This window comes from Eschrichtius robustus, chromosome 16 (genome assembly GCF_028021215.1).
Source record: "Eschrichtius robustus isolate mEscRob2 chromosome 16, mEscRob2.pri, whole genome shotgun sequence".
NCBI classification, from domain to species: Eukaryota; Metazoa; Chordata; class Mammalia; order Artiodactyla; family Eschrichtiidae; genus Eschrichtius; species Eschrichtius robustus.
The window spans coordinates 36869261-36894624 of record NC_090839.1 but is presented as its reverse complement, the minus strand read 5'-3'; the positions used below and the strand labels follow the sequence as shown (position 1 = coordinate 36894624).

General features: G+C 38.1%; 1 protein-coding gene across 2 annotated transcripts in view; it reads left to right on the top strand.

The window, feature by feature from the left end:
- HAO1 (hydroxyacid oxidase 1) overlaps positions 1–25364 on the top strand; it is a 60509-nt gene that overhangs the window by 20996 nt on the left and 14149 nt on the right. For both annotated transcript variants that reach the window (XM_068524674.1, XM_068524673.1), the window contains exons 3-4: positions 4784–5039; positions 13281–13456. In XM_068524674.1, the coding sequence (XP_068380775.1) occupies positions 4784–5039; positions 13281–13456 (432 nt within the window). The remainder of the gene's footprint in view (positions 1–4783; positions 5040–13280; positions 13457–25364) is intronic.

Genomic DNA, 25364 nt, shown 5'->3' with positions numbered 1-25364 from the left:
TTTTTAAACATGTTTATTGGAGTATAGTTGCTTTACAATGTTGTGTTAGTTTCTGCTGTATAACAAAGTGAATCAGCTATATGTATACATATATCCCCATATCCCCTCCCTCTGGCATCTCCCTCCCACCCTCCCTATCCCACCCCTATAGGTGGTCACAAAGCACCGAGCTGATGTCTCTGTGCTATGCAGCTTCCTCCCACTAGCTATCTGTTTTACCTTTTGGTAGTGTATATATGTCCATGTCACTCTCTCACTTCGTCCCAGCTTACCTTTCCCCCTCCCCATGTCCTCAAGTCCATTCTCTTCATCTGCATCTTTATTCCTATCCTGCCCTTAGGTTCTTCAGAACCTTTATTTTTTTAGATTCCATATATATGTGTTAGCATACGGTCTTTGTTTTTCTCTTTCTGACTTCACTCTGTATGACAGACTCTAGGTCCATCCACCTCGCTACAAATAACTCAATTTCATTTCTTTTTATGGCTGAGTAATATTCCATTGTATATATGTGCCACATCTTCTTTAACCATTCATCTGTTGATGGACACTTAGGTTGCTTCCATGTCCTGGCTATTGTAAATAGAGCTGCAATGAACATTGGGATACATGACTCTTTTTGAATTATGGTTTTCTCAGGGTATATGCCCAGTAGTGGGATTGCTGGGTCGTATAGTAGTTCCATTTTTAGTTTTTTAAGGAACCTCCATACTGTTCTCCATAGTGGCTGAAACAATTTACATTCCCACCAACAGTGCAAGAGGGTTCCCTTTTCTCCACACCCTCTCCAGCATTTATTGTTTGTAGATTTTTTGATGATGGCCATTCAGACTGGTGTGAGGTGATACCTCATTGTAGTTTTGATTTGCATTTCTCTAATGATTAGTGATGTTGAGCATCCTTTCATGTGTTTGTTGGCAATCTGTATATCTTATTTGGAGAAATGTCTATTTAGGTCTTCTGCCCTTTTTTGGTTTGGGTTTGTTTTTTTGATATTGAGCTGCATGAGCTGCTTGTAAATTTTGGAGAATAATCCTTTGTCAGTTGCTTCATTTGCAAATATTTTCTCCCATTCTGAGGGTTGTCTTGTTTATGGTTTCCTTTGCTGTGCAAAAGCTTTTACGTTTCATTAGGTCCCTTTTGTTTATTTTTGTTTTTATTTCTATTTCTCTTAGAGGTGGGTCAAAAAGGATCTTGCTGTGATGTATGTCATAGAGTGTTCTGCCTATGTTTTCCTCTAAGAGTTTTATAGTGTCTGACCTTACATTTAGGTCTTTAATCCATTTTGAGTTTATTTTTGTTTATGGTGTTAAGAAGTGTTCTAATTTCAGTTTTTTACATGTAGCTGCCCAGTTTTCCCAGCACCACTTATTGAAGAGGCTGTCTTTTCTCCATTGTATATTCTTGCCTCCTTTGTCAAAGATAAGGTAACCATATGTGCATGGGTTTATCTCTGAGCTTTCTATCCTGTTCCATTGATTTGTATTTCTGTTTTTGTGCCAGTACCATAATGTCTTGATTACTGTAGCTTTGTAGTATGGTCTGAAGTCAGGGAGCCTGATTCCTCCAGCTCTGTTTTTCTTTCTCAGGATTGCTTTGGCTATTTGGAGTAATGTTTTTCCTTATCACAGCAAATAATCACAAGCTAATGGGGATCATAGCACATTGGTAATATATGTTCCAAGAAACATGGAGCCATCTCAGTTTTGCTCCTGTTCTCTCTTGGGAGTAACATCTTAGCCTCAACTCATCATATGTCAACACAGACTCTGGTATTCCCCCTGCATCCAGGAGACTGTCTTGGAGTAAACCTGTTAATTTACCAAATATTTATTGAATGCCTATACCTGAAAACAATGGTAACTTAGAATTTGAGGGGACCCTGATTCAAAATTTCAGTCCTGTATGATTTAATCTTGGAAAATGAACCTCAAGCACCAATAACATCAGGAACCATTAGTATCAAAGCCAGAAGATGCAGGAACCAGATGGCACGGACTGGCCTTACCTTACTCCAGACATGCTTACCCAAGGGAAGTGGGCAAAATGCTTGTTAAGGCTGAAGCCTCCTGCTAGTTTGATAGTTTAAATAAAGTAAATATTATTGGTACATTGGTTTGTAGCATTTTAACAATCTGTGTGGAATGTCTGTAGATATTTCTTATGAATTCAAGGAGATCTGTTTGAGGATTTTTGATCCTTATTAGCAGAGCTGCTGTTGCCTGCATGACGCTTTTGCATAAACTACAAAAAGGTGCCTTATCATTTGCTAGTCCTCTTAGCTGGACCACTTTGTGCAGCCACAGTCTGTACCTGGAAACCAATGGCAGGCCTTACCCACTGGTTTCCAAATTTCCATGCTTTCACAGAACTCTGGCCATGGTATTGTCCCTCAGGCATATGGAAAACTGTGGGTGTTCCTTGGGTGTCATGGTCCTGAAGGATTGGGGGAGTACATTTATCCACATTTGATACCAGGGAAGTCTTCTGGGCATCTGGGAATTCTAGGAAAATCATTGCCCTGCGGGAGTGGTCAGACATGCTGGCTTCTTGTTCCACTCAGCTGCCCATCTCTCTGTGACCTTACTTAGGCCACATCCTCTTCAGGACACATTTTCTTTGTGGTAAATTGATGGTTAGGAGATTCTGATCCCAACAATCAGTGTCCTCTGGTGTTTGTTCCAAACAGCACTGGATGACCTAGAGCTATTTTCCATATTTACAACTCAATGAAAATAACACTATGGTTCAGGATGTTCATACATATTACTACTTATTATTACTTACTTAAAATGTGGTTTTTTTGGACAATATTTTGCAAATCATGAGTCCTTAAGAGAGAAAGTCTCAAAGGAACACTTGGAGGAAACGGATTAGTTACCCATAGATCATATAATCTCCAGCTGAAGTCTTCTTGATCTGACCTGTGACCTGAAAAATAGGGATGAAAAACACCTTCAATGACATAGGAAAAGTAGCATTTATCAAAAACAAAACCCACTTTATTACCAGGTGAACTTAGAGTTTTACTATCAAATGACAATGCTATTTAAATGTGAAAGTGTGGTCCAGGGACCGGCAGCATCAGTACCACCTGGAAGCTGGTTAGAAAGGCAAGTTCTTGGGCCCCATCTCAGAACGACTGAATCCGAAACTCTGGGGGTGTTTTTCACAACCTGTGTTTTCACAAATACTCCAGGGGATTTGGTTGCCTGCTAAAGTTCGAGAAGCATGAAAGCATTTTAACCTCTCAGAGTAGCTTTGTAAACAGCATGTCACTTGATTCTTATCATCACCCTGTAAGTGTCACTTGGATGACTTTTACTCACATTTGATATATGGCAGGGACACAGGTAGGTCGAACGACCCAGGGTCACACAGTCAGTTTTATATATTTACTATTTATCTCTTGGCATGTTTGGCATTTGGCATACAAACATTTTATCAGTTTCTCCTGCACTAAAGCTGACCCCAATTTGACTACCTTTTTTTGGAAAAAAGCCTATCACCCATGTTCTTTCAAGTTCTCTAAGACAATAAGTTACATGATTTTATCTAATTTTTCATTTATTTGCTCATTTTTTGATATCTTGTTTAAAAGATTGTGAGATAACTGATGTCTGTTTGAAATGTCTAACATATGAATTGTTTAAAATTTTAAAAGACAACGTAAATGGTAGATGCACCTTTAACAAAATCTTAAAAGATAAAATTTAAAAAGTTAAAAAGGAAGAAAGATTAAACTCTCCCACCTATCATTAACAATTAGTTGTTTAGGTTCATACACCAATAATCAGATTTGTACAAATCATGTTATATATGTTATTTTGGAGGCTTTTTGCTTTCTTTTTCTTTCTTTCTTTCTTCTTCTTCTGTTTTCTTTTTTCTTTTTTTTTTTTTTTGGCTGTGCCATGTGGATCTTAGTTCCCCAACCAGGGATTGAACCCGGGCCCCAGCAGTGAGAGCACAGAGTACTAACCACTGGACTGCCAGGGAATTCCCTGCTTTCTTAATATACCTTGAAAAACTGTCTATGTCTGTCAATGTCATTCTTTTGTTACTGTCATAGTCAGAAAAAGAAGAGGGGTGAAATGAAAGAGGGATTGTGAGAGAGAGAGATTGATTTAAGGAATTGGCTCATACAATTGTATAGACTGGTAAGTCCAAAATCTATGGCTGGCACGTTAGAGACCCCAGAAAGAGCTGAGCTGGTGTTGAGTCTGGAGACAGTCTGCTGACAGAATTCCCTCTTCCTCAAGAACAGTCAGTCTTTTTCTTAAGGCCTTCAACTTATTAGATGAGGCCCATTCACATTATGGAGAGTAATCTGCTTTACTTAAAGTCCACTGATTTAAATGCTAACCACCTTTAAAAAAATATCTTCACAGCAACATCTGGACATATTTGAGCAAATATCTGGGAACGATTGCTTAGCCAAGCTGACACATAAAATTAACCATCACAAAAATATTACTTTTCATGGGTGTGTATATTTCATTTTATTTATGAACTATAGGTTATCTAATCCCCTAAAGTTGGAGATTCAAGTTGCTCCCAATTTTTTTATCCTAATACATAGCACATCTTTGGCTATTTGAGTCATTTTTGTCTTCAAGATCAGTTCACAGAGTGTGGAAAGGAATGCATATTTCTTACTTTTAAAGACTTAACTTCTTATTTCCAAATTACCCTTGTAGATGGCTTTACCCCTGGAACCACAACTTGAAGACTTTGAAGTAGGTAAAATGCCAGACTGACCTTGATCTTCTCCTTTCTTCCTAAGCTTGCAGGTCACTGGGAACGGGCATGATGCTGAGCTCCTGGGCCACCTCCTCAATTGAAGAAGTGGCAGAAGCTGGTCCTGAGGCACTTCGCTGGCTGCAGCTGTACATCTACAAGGACCGTGAGGTTACCATGCAGCTGGTGCGGCGGGCTGAGTGGATGGGCTACAAGGCCATATTTGTGACGGTGGACACACCTTACCTGGGCAACCGCTTCGATGATGTGCATAACAGGTTCAAACTGCCACCCCAACTCAGGTAACCATGGGTCTCTGATCACTGGGTCCCTGAGCTGGTTTTCTAATTCTCTTTGCTCTTGTCATGATCCAGCTCCAAAGACTTTCTCCAGTTTCTACATGGGTGCCCTGGGGAATTAGATCTTCACAAAATGTTGGTCCCAAAGTATGATTGACTGGGATCTTGTCTAGGGATGATAAGGTCTGGGTTCTAGAGATGGTGCCATTGTCATATATCCACATAATCCTTAGCAAGTCACACCCCTTATATGGGTGTCACGTACTTGAGCTATAAAAACAGAGATAGGAATTGCCATATACTTGTAAAAGTCAAAAAAAATTATGTCTCAGAGTGCATTAAGGGCTTTGAGTAAGATGAATTGCCATATAGACAGAAGATATTTAATTTAACGTAAACAACAGCTTGTTATTGTGATCCTAATACCCTATTTTTTTGTCTGCTGAAATAAAAAAGCCCCCTTTTAATTTTATTTTTATTGTATTTGGAACAACTCTGGCAAGGAAGATTGAAGAAAGCTAAAAGAATGGAGACAAAAGAAGCCACACATTTGCTCCTTCATCTACTACTTCTTTCAGCAATATTCCTCTTTTGTTGTGGTTCACCCATGGATCAAGATTCATTAACTTATTCACTGATTCATTCATTCTTTCATCCATTTACTCATTCATTCATCTTAGTAAAAACAATGTATCTAGTAATCTAAAACTAAATTGTGAGCCCATCCATCAACAGGGAATTGTTGTCCTTTTCCCTGTAAAAGATTAGAATCATCTTGAGTTAAAACTAGAAACTCAATGGAGTTTACTGAGAAAGACCACCAACCTCCTTAAGTCACAGATCTCCCCTCTCCTTCATTTTTACCTTCCCTCAGTTCCCACCAAAGTCTGCCCTTATGTTTTTCATAGGGCTAAAACTATTTGACCAGGAACCCAAATCTTAGTTTTAATGGAGGATGTTTTGATGATGGGATTTCAAAGCATCCATCAGAGTACAGGAAATGAGGGATGCTTTCTTTGGAATCCTAGACCTCACTTCACACGGACTGTTGCTTATTTTGTCTACATATAAAGTTAATCCTTTTAAAAGATCCAAAATCTAAAAGATTCAAAATCAAATCAGCATTCCACATAAGGACAATAAAATTGCTGGAAGCCAGGAATTCCATATGTATTAGAGAATGGGATGTATCTCATCCATCACATAAGTCCATAGTCTTATGTAAGTGTCACATAACTGTCATATAACTCTGGTGTGTGTATACTTATTTAAGTATAAGCTACTGTGCATAAAATCTTGCTGTTAAACCATATGTAAATAAGCTGTGTGATGTTATCTCCGTGACGCTTCCAGGTAGGTTTAAGATATTATTTCTGTATGGGATACCGTCAATGGCCCAGTGACAAAGTGCTCACCCGGCAGCTGTCAATCACCCCGCTCCACGCATCTCAGACACTGAGTTGCCCAAACATCCTGTCTTTCTAAGAGAACAAAAACAAAAACAAACGTCCCTGACATATTCCTACTTCTTGCCAAATTCGTCAGAAAGTAGATGGTTTCAAATTTCCTTAATATGAAATCTGTATCACATTATATCTCTATTTTGGTTGCCTTCATTTTTAGACTTTCTAAAATAATTAGTTTCCCAGTATTTAGGCTTCTGACAGGAAGTGTTCCTCATTGTTTCGCTTTGGCCATTTAGAAAGGAATTTACCATTCCTTTTCCTCCTCCTCTTACCACTTCTACTAGCAACAACAACAATAAATAATACAGTAGGTTTTCTTTAAGCTTAGGAAAGAGTTTCTTGCTCTGGATAACAAAAAATGTTTCAGAGTGGTATCTGCTTAGATGGGGGATGACACGTGTTAATTCTGGCCGGTATCTCTTGCTCCTGGGTGCCAGGGCCATTTAGCCAGGAATGGGAAGGCTGCTTTGCTTTTTCCCCCTTTTTGCTCCCAGGCTCCTGCCCAGATGACATGAGGGACTGGGAGACAAAGGCCCTTTTCAGCTGTCGATGTGCACAGGAGTGGCCAAGGCTCCCCAGCTTGTCACATCTCCCGTCTGAAGATGATCAAATAATGAGCCACACATCCAGGCTACGGGGAACACAGGAAACACCCCTTGCTGGTGCCCTGGCCCCCAGAGCATACACTGGCCCTGTTTGTCCCCTTGGGCTTCGGGGGGGGCAGCACCCTGGGGCCCACATTCAGCAGTGAAGGCAGAGCACATGATGGGAGGCCCAGGCTTCCGCTGGAGGCCACATGCTACCAAAAAGCTCATCTGTTACAGCCTGATACGAAATCAGGTTTCTTTCCTCAACTGACCTGACTCATAGAAGGTGAAGCCGGGCTGTTCAGAATGAGGTTTGGCAGGCAAGGGAGGCAGGAAATCCAGAGGAGAATGAGTCTGTAAAGCGGCGGCTCCTTCCAACCCTCACGGCTTCCTCTGCCTGGAGGGGAGGGGGCGGGACCTGACTCCTGGCGTCTGGGACCAGCCAGAGTTCAGGACTTTGGTAATCTCTGCTTGGTCCATATGCAAAACACACGTATGTGTGCATTATAAGTGGCCCAGAGGTCCCCGAAACTCAGGGGGAGTAAAGCAAATTCTCATCTGCTCTCGGCAGAGGAGAGGATTGAAGCCAATTCACCAGACTGGTTCCTGAGGCTCTGAGGCAGGGACCTTCATCCATCTCCATGCCCCACAGAGGTGGCTCATTTACCCCGGGTTAAGATTTGGCTCTTCAGTGCAGCACCAAGGCAGTTAAAAGAAAAGAAATTTCCAATCATCAACTAAGATCAAGGTAAATCATAACACCCACCCTTTTGATGATTTGCCCAGGGACATGCTTCCTTATGCCCTGAAATGATGTATTCATCACAACAGCCAGAGCACAGCCCACAAAAAGAGATCAGACTTCACTATCTTCCCCGGTCTCTCTGGATAAAAGTGGCCAGTGAGTGTCCCCCTTGTTTCTCTGATCTCATTGCCCAGCACCCTCAACTTCATTAGCTCTTCCTAGAACCTCTGGCTTTCCTACTGTTCTTTCAACATGCCAAACACACCTGCCCCTTAGAGCCTCAGAATTGACTCTTCCCTCTGCCCGTAAAGTTCTTTCCCCAAATCAGTGCATGACTAACTTCACTTCCTTTACATTTTGACATCAGGGGTGACTCTACATGTCTTTATGTTGGGAAACAAAAATAAAAAATAAGCAGTAGAGATCAGAATAGAGACACAATATGTGTGGGGATCTTGGGTTGTGGAGGTGGAGGGGAGAAAAGGATTTGAAGGAGGACTTTGTACATGACCCAACAGCCTCTAAATTATTTGGTTAGGAAAACATTCACAGTATAATTCACAAAATATTAAACAGAATAATGACCTCCCAAAGATGTCCATGTTTTGATCCCTGGAACCTGTGAATATGTTATTAATACTTTACATGGCAAAATGGACTTTGCATGTGTGATTAAGTTAAAGACCTCAAGATGGGATAATTATTCTGGATTATCACAGTAATGAAAAGCATTCTTATAAGAGCAAAGCAGGAGGGTCAGAGTCAGAGAAGGAAATGCGATGACGAGAAGCAGAGATATGAGTGATAGCATCGGGAATCAGGGACTGTAGGTGGTTTCTAGAAGCTAGACAAGGAAAGGAAACGGATTCTCCCCTACAGCTTCTGGAAGGAAAACAGCCCTATCGACACCTTGAGTTTAGTCCAATGAGATACATTTTGGACTTCTGACCTCCAGAACTGTAATATAATAAATTTGTGTCACTTTAAAGCCTCTAGGTGTGTGTGTGTGTTATAGCAGCAACAGGAAACAACTACAATAGCACAGATCTGCCAATTTCCTCTACAAGGTATCTTCTCATTGAGGCCATGTTTACCATATTTAATCTTTCAAGTTAAGCATCTACCAGATCGCATTCCTCTTATTCTGCTCTTCTTTTTTCTTTATTTTGTATAGCACTTATATTCTAACATGCTCCATAAATTACTTATTATGTTCCTTGTTTAGTTTCTGTCTCCCTTGCTAGAATATCAACCCTAGGTGACCAGGCATTTTTGACAATTTTACTAAAACACTGGCACATAGTAGGTGCTAAATAAGTAATGTTGAATCAGTCAATAAAAATGTGCTAAATCATAAGAGATTTACCCAATAAAACAAGACGAGTAAGAAGTTGAACGAGGGTTTGGGCTCATACTTAAAATCCTTGCCCTGAACCTTTCTTCCAACTGCCCAAACACGTTGAAGAAGAAATTAGCAGGGCTACGTAATCAATAGAGATGTTTTCCTAACCACAGAATTAAACTCTAGTGTTCCATGCACCAATTTCTATAATGTATTATGAATGTCTCTCTCTCATATTGTGTTGATACCATGTGTTATACCATTTGTTATTTTATAGTTTGTTTCCCACAGTGGAGACATATGGCTTTATCTTTAATGTCACATTATCAATACTTATAATGCAAAATATTGTATATTTCTCAGTAATAGTCATCTTTATCAATGTTACAATTGGTTATTTAATAAAGTTAACTTTCTTTAGTAGTTGTTACCTTTTTATAATACTAACTTACTAAAAACTAAAATCATTTTAATATTAGATTAAAAAGCATATTTGGGGGCCATTCAAGGCACAATGAGTCTCTTACAAAGAAGAAATCCTATCCCTTGCCTTTGGGTCATTAAACAGATTGGGATTTGGAGAATTAAGTCCCAAGTAATCATGTTATTATTTTGATGTTGCCCTTTTCCTTCCTTATGAAATGGAGTACTTTGGTTATCAGAAGCCGCTTTAAGTGTTTTTCTGTGTATATGTCATAATTCTAATAAAAATAGCATTCATGGAGGTTTCCTTCAGAGCCATGGGTAAAACACTCCATCGTGGGTCTCTGTCAAGATATCTGAAAACTTTTTCTTGGCTTCTGGCTTTGAACAACGTTTTAGAGTAACAACAAGGCTTCATTGTGCCCTGAAATTTCTGTAAGGCAACATTCATTCAAGTGTTGATCTGCATTTCACCATCCAAGAATAACAACAGTTATTTATATAATTTTATCCATGTTTCTGTTTTTTCCTATCCATTTCACCCTTTCACCCCACCCCTGCTGAAACACTGTAGCTTGTTTGGGATGGGGGTGGGGTGCTATGCAGAGAATATACACATACAGATATTATTCTTATTTTTCCTCCCTTGTTTTCCTATGGGATAGACAGACTGGACCTTTTTCTTATTAACAATATTATTTAGAAGTTTAGCATTTAATATCACTTAATATAATTTCTAAGTAATGGATAGGTCTCCATAGTAAGGGTATGTTTATTGATCAGAAGGTTAGGTTAATTAAAGTTAGGATGACAACAGAAGGCCAAAGTCTGTGATAAAATGTACAACCCTAAGTGGTTTGATTTAAAAAAAAATCCCAAGTATTTCAGCTAAAATCCAAACCAAAACTCAGCAAATACATGGATACCAGTATGACTCTCATGGAGTTGGAATTTTCTGTGATATTTAATGGCCACCTGAGTCAATGAAATTACTAGACCAACTATTCAATCCTTATTGAGAAAACATTGCCAGTGGTTGAAAAGAGTTACTTGGGATGTGAATGTTCATGTCCTTATGATAATAGATGTCACCCAAGCTACACAACCAGCTCTTTTAGCTGAAAGCACACTAAAAGCATTAAACCTAATTTTGTATTGAAGTCTTATGATTCACTCTCTTTTTTTTTTTGGCTGCACAGCACAGCATGCGGGATCTTAGTTTCCCAACCAGGGATTGAACCCATGCCCCCTGCAGTGGAAGCATGGAGTCTTAACCGCGGGACCGCCAGGGAAGTCCTGAAGTCTTATGATTCTCTTACAAAAATTAAAAATACTGTGCCTATGTGCTTCTAAGTTTATATAAAAATTGTTATAGCCTTGGCTCCAAGATCCTTTCTATGTTCAGTGGCAGAGCCAGTGGAAGGGAATAAAAACCTATGACTAAGCGCGAGATACAGCTGTACTTTTATGCAAAGAAGACATTGGCTAGCATGGTAATTTATAATGCGCAGAAGAACAAGGTGAGTCCAGATTATTGTCATCATTCAAAGTCAGCCTTTTAGAGAAATGAAGTAGGTAATTGGATTTGGGTCTGTAGGGCAGGTAAGTCACATGGATGGTGCCATTGTGTATCCAGATGGCCATCAATCCAGTTAGTGGTCAGAGGTGCAGGCAGAAAAGACTTTATCCCTAGCTTGGAGAACTGCCAAAATCTAGTCAAGATATCAGGATATTAGACTAAGAGAAAAGACTTCAGGTATAGAGTAAGCCAGTAGCAGAGTCTTACAGGTGAATTAGAAAAATACTGTTCTAAGCTGGGTTAACAAAATTAGACATAGGAGAAGGCAGCAATTCAATGGGGTGTGTCTCAGTTTGGGTTCCTTTAGGAGAAGAGTGAGAGGCACTGTTTTAAGTACAAGCAGTGCTTTTGGAAGATGAAAGGAGTAGGGAAGAGGTGCAAGGGAGGGGAAGTAGTGAACAATGGGCATGTTTCCAAGACAGCTACAGCTATGGGCAACTAAAGTTTAACCCTGCTGGGAAACTCTGGGAGATCTTGTAGAATACTTCTCAGAGTTAGTCTGCCTATGCATGAAGGAGCTGGGGTATTTATATACCAACACCCTTGACAAGTTGTGTCCTCTGCGTAGATGGTGACTCAGGCTCCAAGAGCAAGAAAAAGTCATATGTATTAGTCAGGTTCTCCAGAGAAACAGAACCAATAGGATATCCATGTCTATATATCTGTATCTATATCTATAGAAAGATTTAGTATGAGGGATTGGCTCACACAATTATGGAGGCTAACAAATCCCACAATCTACTATCTACAAGCTGGAGGCCCAGGAAAGCCAGAGTAGTTCAAGTCCAAATCCGAAGACCTGAGAACCAAGGGAGCCAATGGTATAAGTCCCAGTCTGAGTGTGAAGGCCCAAGAACTGGGGGCCCATAGTGTAAGTCCTGGTCCAAGCCAGAAGGTTTGACAACCAATAGCTCCAATGTGCAAGAGCAGGAGATGATGGACGTCTCAGCTCAAACTGAGAGAATGAATTTGTCCTTCCTCCACCTTTTTGTTCTATTTGGGGCCTCAACAGATTGGAAGATGCCCACCCATATCTTTCCTCAATCTACTGATTTAAATGCTAATTTCACAGACACACCCAGAAATAATGTTCTACCCAGTTACCTAGGCATCCCTTAGCCCAGTCAAGCTGACAAAACTAACCATCACATCACAGGCAAAGTAAGGAAGGTCTTGATAATTGGAAAACTCATGTCTTGGTCAGGATTGTCTGGAAGATTGGGGAGTCTGAGTCAGTAGGCAGAGAGCCTCAGAGAAAGCAACTAAATGGTGGAGGGAAAAGCAAGACCTGACAACTCATTTGCTGGGAAACACTTCCCAATTCTCCCTATGCCCACCACCACCACCACCACGCTAATAGCAGGACAGGGAAAAGAGTCTACAGAGACAACAGACAGAAGTTGTTAACACATGTTACTGCAGTTCCAGTCTCCTCTAGAATTTTCCACAAGGACTTTGAAAGATTTCTGAAGTCAAATGCAATTGCCAGAATGCAATTGAGATCTGAGTGAAGAAAATGTAATTAGGAGTCAAGAGACCTAGTTTGAAACACAAATGCTGCCTTAGCTAGTTTTATACTTGGGGGCATCTCATTCTGCAGCTCTGGTTTTATTTTCTACATAAAATAGGAATTATAGAGTATCAATTTTATTTTCCAAAAGCTTTTAAAATTGTGGCTATATGAATGCCCTTTGTAAATTGTGATGCACCAAGCGAGTGTTCATCTTTATGATTAGTATGCATTGCTGGCTGAAAATAGCATCAAACTTATTGTTTATATTCATAAACTGGCTTAAAAAGGTAGAGATATTTAAACTTGGCCAAACATTTCTCCTTTAAACTGATTTATTTTTGTAAATAACCTAAGATGTAAAATAAACTTTAAGTGACCAATTAAGTCCACTTGATTGTCACATTTAGCCTGGAATCCTGCACCAAAACATGGAAAATGTAAATGCAATCAATCTGTAGATGGTTGAAGAGTGAACAGCCCATTGATTTGAAAAGGGAACACTTTTTTTTTTTTTTTGCATTGAATGAGTCATTGTAAAGATATCTTTAACTCTGGGAAATATCTCATTTTATGTAATTCTTTATTTCAGAATGAAAAATTTTGAAACCAATGATTTAGCATTTTCTCCCAAGGAAAATTTTGGAGACAACAGTGGACTTGCTGCATATGTGGCTAATGCAATAGACCCATCTATCAGCTGGGAGGATATTAAGTGGCTGAGAAAACTGACATCCCTGCCCATTGTTGCAAAGGGCATTTTGAGAGGTTTGTTTATTTCTCTACTTGAGTTCACCATGATTTTATGATTCTTTATGGATATGATCATAATACTTTTTCAGGGAAAATAATCAGGAAAAATGAGTATGGAAATAAAGACATCTTATCTCTCAATTCTCCCTTTTGGTGTTAGTGAGTAAATATTTCCTCCTTCTTAGGTAGTATTCTGAAGGAGAACAGGATTCTCATGAATTAAGAAGTTACCTTTTCTAAAGAATTGGGATGCCATTGCCTTATTTTGGAATTGTCATCAAATCACAGAGCTTGGCAAAATCTAGGTAGAAGGTCTTGAGTTCATTGCTTTGGTTGAAAGCTGCCAACAGCTGCTCTCAGACAACAAGAAGCCCCAAGGATGATATTATGACAGCCAGACCTGTTTAAAGAGGCTTTTCTATTTTTCTCCTGTTCCCTCCCAGTACCAATGACTAGAACTGACTTTTTGAGTGTGGTGAATCCCACATCACCTCCCTTTATAGAAAGGCTGACAAGAACGTTAAAATCCTCAAATATCAAGCCGTAGGTATTAAGGAACTTGACCACTTCCCCAGTATCCACATGTATGCAAATCCCACAGGGAGGTGCCAATGACTCTAATAATTTGGAGTGTAAATGTGTTCACCCACAAAAATGTTTTCTTGCCTTTGAAAACATTTCTTAAGTACTGTTATATGAATAACTGCCCAAAGCATATTATTTTAAATGGAAATGTTTAAGTAAGTGGATCTGGGATGAGAGATTCTATTAACTTATCTCAGGGTTAACAACAACATAGAATCAAAACTTTTTCATAGGCTTTACTTGAATATGTATGAGTTCCATAGCCCCTATTTATAAAATTCTGGGCATGCCCTCGACTTTATTTAATATTCTATACACAAAAATAAGCTAATACAAGTAAAAGAATGGGCCTAATGAAGCTTTTAAGTAGTGGAGATATGTTTAAATCCAGATCTGTTTTAATCTGTGATTTTAAAACAAAATTGTCACATTCTTTCCTGTTGACCATTGTCTTAGTTCAAAATTTCTGTGGATTATACTTCATTGAGCATATCCTGATATTACAGACACCTTTAAACAACAGTTTCATTGACCTTGCTTGCATCCATATTGTAGTCCATGATTGTTAGTGCTACTTCCTGTAGCTATATTCAACTGTAGGTACTAAAGTATTAACCTGAAGATCTGCCCCATTTATTCATTCATCCATTCAATTATTCACTCACGCATTCATTTCATAAACATTTATCATGCTTACTGTGTGCTAAAATAAAAAAAAATAAAATAATTTGAGGTCCTTGGCCAAAAGGACACCACATTCTTGTAGGAGATAGGCATAAAAACAAGAATTTGGGTGCAATAAGATGTTAGCAGGTGCTGAGATTGAAATCTATGCAGTATAAGGGTGAGGGTGAAAATAGGGTTTAGACAATTATAAAAGTGAGTTAGGGAAGGTTTCATTCCAGAATGAAAGGTGATCCTTGAGTTTTGCCATGATATCAGGTCAAAAGACTCTTTTTCAGACTTCAATCATGACAAAACACAGCAGTCACAAGTTAACAATGTTAAAACATATAAGCCATATTCGAGAATGTAGACTTTAAGATTGTTGAGGACCACTAAGAATATTGATCAGGGAAGCCACCTCATCAGATTAGCATCGTAGAAAAATCATGCTTTGTGTAATGGACCTTCTCAATGGAGGTGGCAAAACTGTGGTCAGGGAGGCTATTTAGGAAACTGCTGTTGCCCAGAAAAGAGAGGATTATGGCTGACCTACAGTAATGGCAGTGAGGAATCTGAGAGGGTGTAGTTATTTTACAAAATTAGTGCTGTTTCAAGTATTTAATTCACTCTCATCACAGAAGTGGCCCAGGGCAGTTGGCTTAAAAACACCAAGGTCATTTAATTTTTAACCAACTTTGCAATTTTGGATTCCCAGTATATATAATTTTCTACAACTTTGTCCTCTAGGATATGACATGAATCTATTGAATTAGACTTTACTATCATGTGTTATGTTGAAAAATACTTTGGCTTCTAGAACTTCATTCTGTGGTCATTTTACCAAGGACCACCACCACCACCACCATCACCTCTCTTTTTTCTTCTTATCCATATGTATTATTGACTTGCTTGTCATATTTTCATTATGTTTTGCACCCAGTAGACAGTCCAAATGTTTGTTAAGTAAAATCCTCAGGGAAAACTACATGAATGTCTATAATTAGAGAGAGCACAAAAGCAAGAGAAGGAGAGATAGGGCATTTGGCATTTGAAAGGAAATAACTTATCTATACATGTACAGTTTACATTGTCTAGCTTCTCTGTAACTATTTATTTCATTTATTTAACAAACAAGAATCATCACTATGACAACAGCTACATCAGGTGGTACACATGCCCACTCTGGGTGGAGGGAAGACAGGGGTGGCAAGGCCAGTTGTGGGAAATTCAGGTGTTAATATTTCACAGATCTTCATCCAGAAGTCACATGGACTGACTGAGAGTCACCTATCCTCTTTCATTTCCATTTTCCCAGAAAGACACAGATTATGTTTGTAGGAACATGAAATCATGGGCAACTGAGAAGATCTCAGTGAAACATCACCCCTTACCACCATTTTAAGAATTGCATTCTAATGACTGCAAATTGGACTGCAAGATGTAATCTCTTGCTGTGGTTAAACTCTGACTTTGGAAAACTAGCACAAACGCCAAACATGTACTTGAAGCAGGATTAGGTCTTTGCCAGAACTCACGCTAACAAATGGCATTTGAGCAGACATATGCTTTTTAGAGTTGTGTTATTTTTTAATTAAAAAAATTTAAAACTAGGCTGTCTCACTTCTGTAGTGGCTTTTGGTCTCTCAGAAACTTCTCTAACTCATTATTTTCCTATCTACAATTTTTAAAGACATTTTCAAAGAATATTCAGTGTTCCTGGATTGTGTTCAAAGCTGCTGCTATGGAGCTAGGATTTAGTTACTAAACTCCTGTTGAGATAGCACAGAGTCCTGGGTCAGAAACTCCAAGGGCTTGAGGGTAAATCTTGAGTACTTACATTTCACTTTGGTATTTTAGATTAAGTACGGAAATAATATGTCAATAAGATAGCAAATAGTGCTATTCACTATTGACTATTGTGTTTGTCGATCAATTAGTGTATTAACTGGCAAATCAACAAATGTGGAATGGCATACCAGTAAACTCTAGGGATTAATGAAAATATCAAAGATTCATCAACATTTTGCTAAAACCATTTTGACTCTCTCATTAAGGAAACATTTTTCTCTCTGGGTTAAAATAAAATGTAAAACTACGGACAAGATTTCATAAGCAAGTAGTGAAAGGGGCTCGTATCTGGTCCTAAATGATTACTTTCTGTTTTCCCTAGATATTCATGATCCTATCTTCTGAGCAAACCATTCTGTCATTTCTCCCTACATTCCCAGCACTGCCTGGAAGAACACAGAAAACCACTTGAAATGATAGAAGGCAACAAACTATGACTTAAGTAGCACTTACTTCAAAATGAAAGGCTCATAATAACCATAATCCTCGCTAGGATGAAAATTTATTATTATAAACAAAACTCAAACAAACTTGCCAAAAGTATCAAGCAAATGAATCTTCTTCTACCTACTCATCTTCTTAGTTAACACTCCCTGCACCATCAGATGAAAATAATAATAATAATAGTGCATATTCATCTGGGTGCTCAACATGTGTCAGGCACTTTCGAAGCATCCATTCAACTCCTTTAATCCACAAACCACTCTTATGTGAATCTTTATCCCCATTTTGTAATTTAGTACACTGACGCACAAGAAAAAGTTAAATAACTTGCCACTTACATGGCAAGCAAGTAGCAGATACAGGATTGAAATCTAAGTGGTCTTATTACTAAGCCTAAGGTGTAATCTCTTTTTCATACTGGTAGGATCAGTTTATTGACAGTATTCAATATCTCAAAACACAGGTTATAGCTACATGGTGGCAGGTATCTGCATATACATAGGAGGATTTCGTACATCTTCAATCACGGGGTTCATATATAGTTCATATATTTTGATTTTTTAACTTTTGATTTTATGTTTGGTATCATATACACAACTAGATAACCAGGGCAATTCCAAATACATTTTACATTGTTCATTAAGGTTACTTATGGTTATATCTAGACTTTTAGAAAAATACCACACTACATCTCTTTATCAGAGTAGTAAACTCATGCAAACATTAAAGCTGAGCTAGCCAATATGGCAGCCACTAGCCAAGTGTGGCCATTCAAGTTAATTAAAATTAAATAAAGGTAAAATTCCAGTTTCTCACTTACACTGCCACACTTCCATTACTCTATGGCTGCATGTGCTACTTTATGGAACCACACAGATCTGGAACATTTCTATCATCATAGCAAAGTTCTACTGGACTGCACTGTATTAAGGCTGTGTCTTTAGAGAACCGTTTTCCAAACATGTTTTAAATGATGGTATATTGGGCTTTTGGTTCAAAACACTCTTATCAAAACTAAGACCCCACTGAATTTAAAGTATAGAAGTCCAAAAATACATAACACTTATGACAACAAAGCAAAGGAAAATGAGAGGCACAAACAGCAGAGAAACCTCAAGAAATTTATGAAAGAAACAAAATGTAAGAGATCATGTTGACAGGAGGAAAATGAAAAGAAAACTGCCTCTGCAGGTAGTCTTGGTAGGAACCCTGAAGGCAGGAGCAAGTCATATCATGGGTTGCCTCAGGGGGCTCTGGGTGTCTATTGTGTAAGTGTGACAGAGATGGGGGATGAAAAGTGGAAACTGAAAAGCAAGGGGATTAATTGGAGTTCTGTTTGTGAAGCTCACGTACCAGCCAATAATCCTTTCCCCCTCATGCAATAATAGACAACTTGGCATAGTAGCTTGCTCCTTTTTAATGAAATAAATGGGTGCTGGGACAACCTATGGGTGGATGACCTTCACAACATGCCATGATACTGTCCTCATTCTGTCACTGAAGTTCACAGTCCAGTAGCCCCTCAGTTGACTTTCCTTGTCTTGTCCCACATGGAGTTCCAAGAATTTCTTCTCTAGGCAAAGACTTGGCAGGAATAAAATTGATTTGCAAAACAGCTCCAGAAGCCTATATTAGCTCCCTAGTCTTTCTTCTTTGTATATAAGTGAAAAATTTAGCATCACAAGGCATTTCAGAAACACCAAACCATAAAAGACCAAGGTAAATCTGCAGAAAAGCTGATCCCAGAGGAAAGAGATAAAGTAAGAAAAGAACTTTAAAAATTGCAAATGATAGAGAAGTTGAAAATATGCCTAAATAAGAAAAGTCTACCATGAAAAGAAAATCAGAATATAAAAAAGAGCTCCCAAATATTAAAAACATGATTTCTGGAATTAAAAATAAAATTATTGATTAACTGAAGAAGAGAGTCAAAGACATTTCCCAAAATGTAAAACAAAAAGACAAATAGAAAGAAAATATTATTAAATGAAGGAGAAGCTTGAAGACTCTTTAAAATGTCCAATATTCAACTGATAAGAGGAAGGGAAGAAATTATTAAAGAGAGACATTATCTGAATGCTGTAGACATAAATCAGTAGACACGAGAAAACAAGTTGCAGCATATTACATCTCATGAAATTTCAGGAGAAAATGTGTATAAGGAGAGAAAACAAACATAAAACAGGTAATTACAAAGTAATGGGAGTCAAACTGGCCTCAAATTTCTTGTCAACAACAATGGGCACTGGAAGACAATGGAGTCATGTTTTTTTTAGGTTCTAAGGAAAATAATTTTTCAACCTAGAATATTATACCTAATCCAATTATCATTCAAACAAAAGAGAAGGTATTCAAATGCTCTGTAAGTGTACCTCCCATGGATGCTTTTTCAGGAAGTTACAAAGGAATATACTATAAACAAATAAGAACACTTACCAAATGAAAGCATAAACTTGACTAGAAATAGACTCAACCTAGAGAAGTAGGAGAATTCCTATAGAATGAAGAGTAAAGCCTTGAGAGTAACCAGAGCAGGATAGAACAGGAAGGCAGAGGGCTCCAGAGGGTAGACTCCAGAGGGAAGACAAGAGGATTTAAACAGTTTAGATAGAATCATGGAGAGGTTCAAAAATTGAGAATACTCTAAAGTCTCGTGATAAATGGAGGGGGAAAAAAAGGAAAGGTAATTAGAAATCCAGGAAAAGAAAGCTGTGTGATAAAACATGTATGGTCCAAATATGAAGCAACATTAAAATATAAAATATTAATGACTAATGGAGTGAGGGGAAAAGTCATCTTTCAATCCTGAGGCTATAGGGTCTTTTCCTTATGAATGGCTCCGAAATTGCCAATGAGATGCCAACAAGATATAATGCATGCTTGGATTAAAACAGTTACATTGAAACATTGGATTTTATATTTAATAAAAAATAAATTTAGAATATCAATCATATATTTAGTATGTAACAAAATGCCTAACACAAGGTATGCTTACAAGTGGATAGATAGCATACAAAAACAGTTAGTTGGTAAACACTGGCAATTCATATATTAGATGACCTTTCATACTACAGTTGACCCCTGAACAACATAGGTTTGAACTGCTCAGTGGATTTTTGCAGTTGCAAGTACCACAGTACTGTGCTATCCCGGGTTGGTTGAATCTGTGGATGCGGAGCCACAGATGCAGAGGAACTGCATATGCGGAGGACCGACTGTAAGTTATAAGCGGATTTTTGACTGTGTGGAGGTCGGTGCCCCAACCCCTGCATTGTTGTTCAATGGTCAACTGTATTTTATTGAATTTTAGGGTTTGCCATAACATTCCTTATATAATTATGTATACTATATATTCCTTATAGTATATATATATAGTATAGTATATGTTCCATATATATAATAGTCCCTAATAGTGATAATAATAATAACAACATGATGACATGATGTCTTAGTTGGCTCAGGCTGCCAGAGAGACTGTTTAAAAAAAAGAAATTTATTTTCTCAAAATTTTGGAAGCTGGAAGTCTGAGATTAGGTTGCCAACATGGTTGGTTTCTGTGAAGGCTCTTCCCTTGAGTCGCAGATGGCCACCTTGCCACTGTGTACCAACATGACCTCTTCCCTGTGTGCACGGAGAGAGAGAAGAGCAAGCTCTCTGGTGTCTTTTACAAGGGCACAAATACCATCATGAGTGCCCTACCTTCTGGACCTCATCTAACCCTAATTACTTCTCAAAGTATTCATCTGCACATCCTATAAAATTGGGGGTTAAAGATTCAACATGTGATTTTTTTTTGAATTTTATTTTATGTATTTATTTTTATACAGCAGGTTTTTATTAGTTATCTGTTTTATACATATTAGTGTATATATGTCAATCCCAATCTCCCAATTCATCCCATCACCACCCCCACCCCTGCTGCCACTCTACCCCTTGGTGTCCATATGTTTGTTCTCTACATCTGTGTCTCTATTTCTGCCTTGCAAACCGGTTCATCTGCACCATTTTTCTAGACTCCACATATATGAGTTAATATACGATATTTGTTTTTATCTTTCTGACTTACTTCACTCAGTATGACAGTCTCTAGGTCCATCCACGTCTCTACAAATGATCCAATTTCGTTCCTTTTTATGGCTGAGTAATATTCCATTGTATATACGTACCACATCTTCTTTATCTACTTGTCTGTCAATGGGCATTTAGGTTGCTTCCATGACCTGGCTATTGTAAATAGTGCTGCAATGAACATTGGGGTGCATGTGGATTTTTGAATTATGGTTTTCTCTAGGTATATGCTCGGTAGAGGGATTGCTGCGTCATATGGTAATTCTATTTTTAGTTTTTTAAGGAACCTCCATACTGTTCTACATAGTGGTTATATCAATTTACATTCCCATGAACAGTGCAAGAGGGTTCCCTTCTCTCCACACCCTCTCCAGCATTTGTTGTTTGTAGATTTTCTGATGATGCCCATTCTAACTGGTGTGAGGTGATACCACATTGTACTTTTGATATGCATTTCTCTAATAATTAGTGATGTGCAGCACTTTTTAATGTGCTTCTTGGCCATCTGTAGGTCTTCTTTGGAGAAATGTCTATTTAGGTCTTCTGCCCATTTTTGGATTGGGTTGTTTGTTTTTTTAATATTGAGCTGCATGAAATGCTTGTATATTTTGGAGATTAATCTTTGTCCATTAATTTGTTTGCAAATATTTTCTCCCAATCTGAGGGTTGTCTTTTCACCTTGTTTATAGTTTCCTTTGCTGTGCAAAAACTTTTAGGTATCATTAGGTTCCATTTTTTTTTCTCTGTTTTTATTTCCATTACTCTAGGAGGTGGATCAAAAAAGATCTTGCTGTGATTTATGTCAAAGAGAGTTTTCCCTACGTTTTTCTCTAAGAGTTTTATAGTGTCTGGCCTTATATTTAGGTCTTTAATCAATTTTGAGTTTATTTTTGTGTATGGTGTTAGGGAATGTTCTAAGTTCATCCTTTTACATGTGGCTCTCCAGTTTTCCCAGCACCACTTATTGAAGAGACTGTCTTTTCTCCATTGTATATCCTTGCCTCCTTTGTCATACATTAGTTGACCATAGGTGCGTGGGTTTATCTCTGGGCTTTCCATCCTGTTCCATTGATCTATATTTCAGTTTTTGTGCCAGTACCGTATTGTCTTGATGACTGTAGCTTTGTAATTATTTTGGACTCAGGGAGTCTGATTCCTCCAACTCTGTTTTTTCCCCTCAAGATTGCTTTGACTATTTGGGGTCTTTTGTGTCTCCATACAAATTTTAAGAGATTTTGTTCTAGTTCTGTAAAAAATGCCATTGGTAATTTGAGAGGGATTTCATTGAATCTGTAGATTGCTTTGGGTAGTATAGTCATTTTCACAATATTGATTCTTCCAATCCAAGAACATGGTATATCTCCCGATCAGTTTTTTTTTTTTTTTAACATCTTTATTGGAGTATCATTGCTTTACAATGGTGTGTTAGTCTCTGCTTTATAACAAACTGAATCAGCTATACATAAACATATATCCCCACACCTCCTCCCTCTTGCATCTCCCTCCCACCCTCCCTATCCCACCTCTCTAGGGGGACAAAAAGCACCAAGTTGATGTCCCTGTGCTATGCAGCTGCTTCCCACTAGCTACTTATTTTACATTTGGTAGTGTATATATGTCCATGCCACTCTCTCACTTAGTCCCAGCTTACCCTTACCCCTCCCCATGTCCTCAAGTCCATTCTCTACATCTGAGTCTTTATTCTTGTCCTGCCCCTAGGTTCATCAGGAACAATTTTTTTTTTAGATTCCATATATATGTGTTAGCATATGGTATTTGTTTTTCTCTTTCTGACTTACTTCACTCAGTATGACAGAATCTATGTCCATCCACCTCACTACAAATAACTCATTTTCGTTTCCTTTTATGGCCGAGTAATATTCCATTGTATATATGTGCCACATCTTCTTTATCAATTCATCTGTTGATGGACACTTAGGTTGCTTCCATGTCCCGGCTATTGTAAATAGTGCTGCAATGAACATTGGGATACAAGACTCTTTTTGAATTATGGTTTTCTCAGGGTATATGCCCAGTAGTGGGATTGCTGAGTTGTATGGTAGTTCTATTTTTAGTTTCTTAAGGAACCTCCATACTGTTCTCCATAGTGGCTGTACCAATTTACATTCCCATCAACAGTGCAAGAGGGTTTCCTTTTCTCCACACCTCTCCAGAATTTATTGTTTGTAGATTTTTTGATGATGGCCATTCTAACCGGTGTGATGTGATACCTCATCGTAGTTTAGACTTGCATTTCTCTAATGATTAGTGATGTTGAGCATCCTTTCATACGCTTGTTGGCAATCTGTATATCTTCTTTGGAGAATGTCTATTTAGGTCTTCTGCCCATTTTTGGATTGGGTTGTTTGCTTTTTTTGATATTGAGCTGCATGAGCTGTTTGTATATTTTGGAGGTTAATCCTTTGTCAGTCACTTCCTTTTCAAATATTTTCTCCCATTCTGAGTTTTGTCTTTTCATCTTGTTTATGGTTTCCTTTGCTTTGCAAAGCTTTTAAGTTTCATTAGGTCCTATTTGGTTTTTTTTTTGTTTTTACTTCCATTACTCTAGGAGGTGGGTCAAAAAGCATCTTGCTGTGATGTATGTCATACAGTGTTCTGCCTATGTTTTCTTCTAAGAGTTTTATAGTGTCTGGTCTTAAATTTAGGTCTCTAATGCATTTTGAGTTTATTTTTGTGTACAGTGTTGTGGAGTGTTCTAATTTCATTCTTTTACATGTAGCTGTCCAGTTGTCCCAGCATCACTTATTGAAGACCTGTATCTTCTCCATTGTATATTCTTGCCTCCTATATCAAAGATAAGGTGACCATATGTGTGTGGGTTTACCTCTGGGCTTTATATTCTGTTCTACTGATCTATAGTTCTTTTTTTGTGCCAATACCATACTGTCTTGATTACTGTAGCTTTGTAGTATAGTCCGAAGTCCAGGAGCCTGATTCCTCCAGCTCCGTTTTTCTTTCTCAAGATTGCTTTGGCTCTTTGGGGTCTTTTGGGTTTGCATAAAAATTGTGAAATGTTTTGTTCTTGTTCTGTGAAAAATGCCATTGGTAGTTTGATAGGGATTTCATTGAATCTGTAGATTGCTTTGGATAGTATAGTATTTTCACAATATTGAGTCTTCGAATCCAAGAACATGGTATATCTCTCCATCTTTTTGTGTCATCTTTAATTTCTTTCATCAGTGTCTTACAGTTTTCTGCATACAGGTCTTTTGTCTCCTTAGGTAGGTTTATTCCTAGGTATTTTATTCTTTTTGTTGCAATGGTGAAATGGATTGTTTCCTTAATTTCTCTTTCTGATCTTTTGTTGTTAGTGTATAGGAATGCAAGAGATTTCTGTGCATTAATTTTGTATCCTGCAACTTTACCAAATTCATTGATTAGCTCTAGTAGTTTTCTGGTGGCATCTTTAGGATTATCTATGTATAGTATCATGTCATCTGCAAACAGTGACAGTTTTACTTTTTCTTTTCTGATGTGGATTACTTTTATTTCTTTTTCTTTTCTCATTGCCGTGGCTAGGACTTCCAGAACTATGTTGAATGATGGTGTTGAGAATGGACAACTTTGTCTTTTTTCTGATCTTAGAGGAAATGCTTTCAGTTCTTCACCATTGAGAATGATGTTTGCTGTGGGTTTGCCATACATGGCCTTTATTATGTTCAAGTAGGTTCCTTCTATGCGCACTTTCTGGAGAGTTTTTATCATAAATCGGTGTTGAATTTTGTCAGAAGCTTTTCTGCATCTATTGAGATGATCATATGGTTTTTATTCTTCAGTTTGTTAATATGGTGTATCACATTGTTTGATTTGCATATATTGAAGAATCCTTGCATTCCTGCAATAAATCCCACTTGATCATGATGTATGATCCTTTTAATGTATTGTTGGATTCTGTTTGCTGTTATTTTGTTGAGGATTTTTTCATCTATATTCATCAGTGATATTACTCTGTAATTTTCTTTTCTTGTATTATCTTTCTCTGGTTTTGGTGTCAGGGTGATTGTGGCCTCGTAGAATGAATTTGGGAGGGGTCCTCCCTCTGCAACTTTTTGGAAGAGTTTGAGAAGGCTGGGTGTTAACTCTTCTCTAAATTTTGAAAGAATTCACCTGTGAATCCATCTGGTCCTGGACTTCTGTTTGTTGGAAGATTTTTAATCACAGTTTCAATTTCATTACTTGTGATTGGTCTGTTCATATTTTCTGTTTCTTCCTGGTTCAGTCTTGGAAGGTTATATCCTTCTAAGAATTTGTCCATTTCTTCCAGGTTGTCCGTTTTATTGGCATAGAGTTG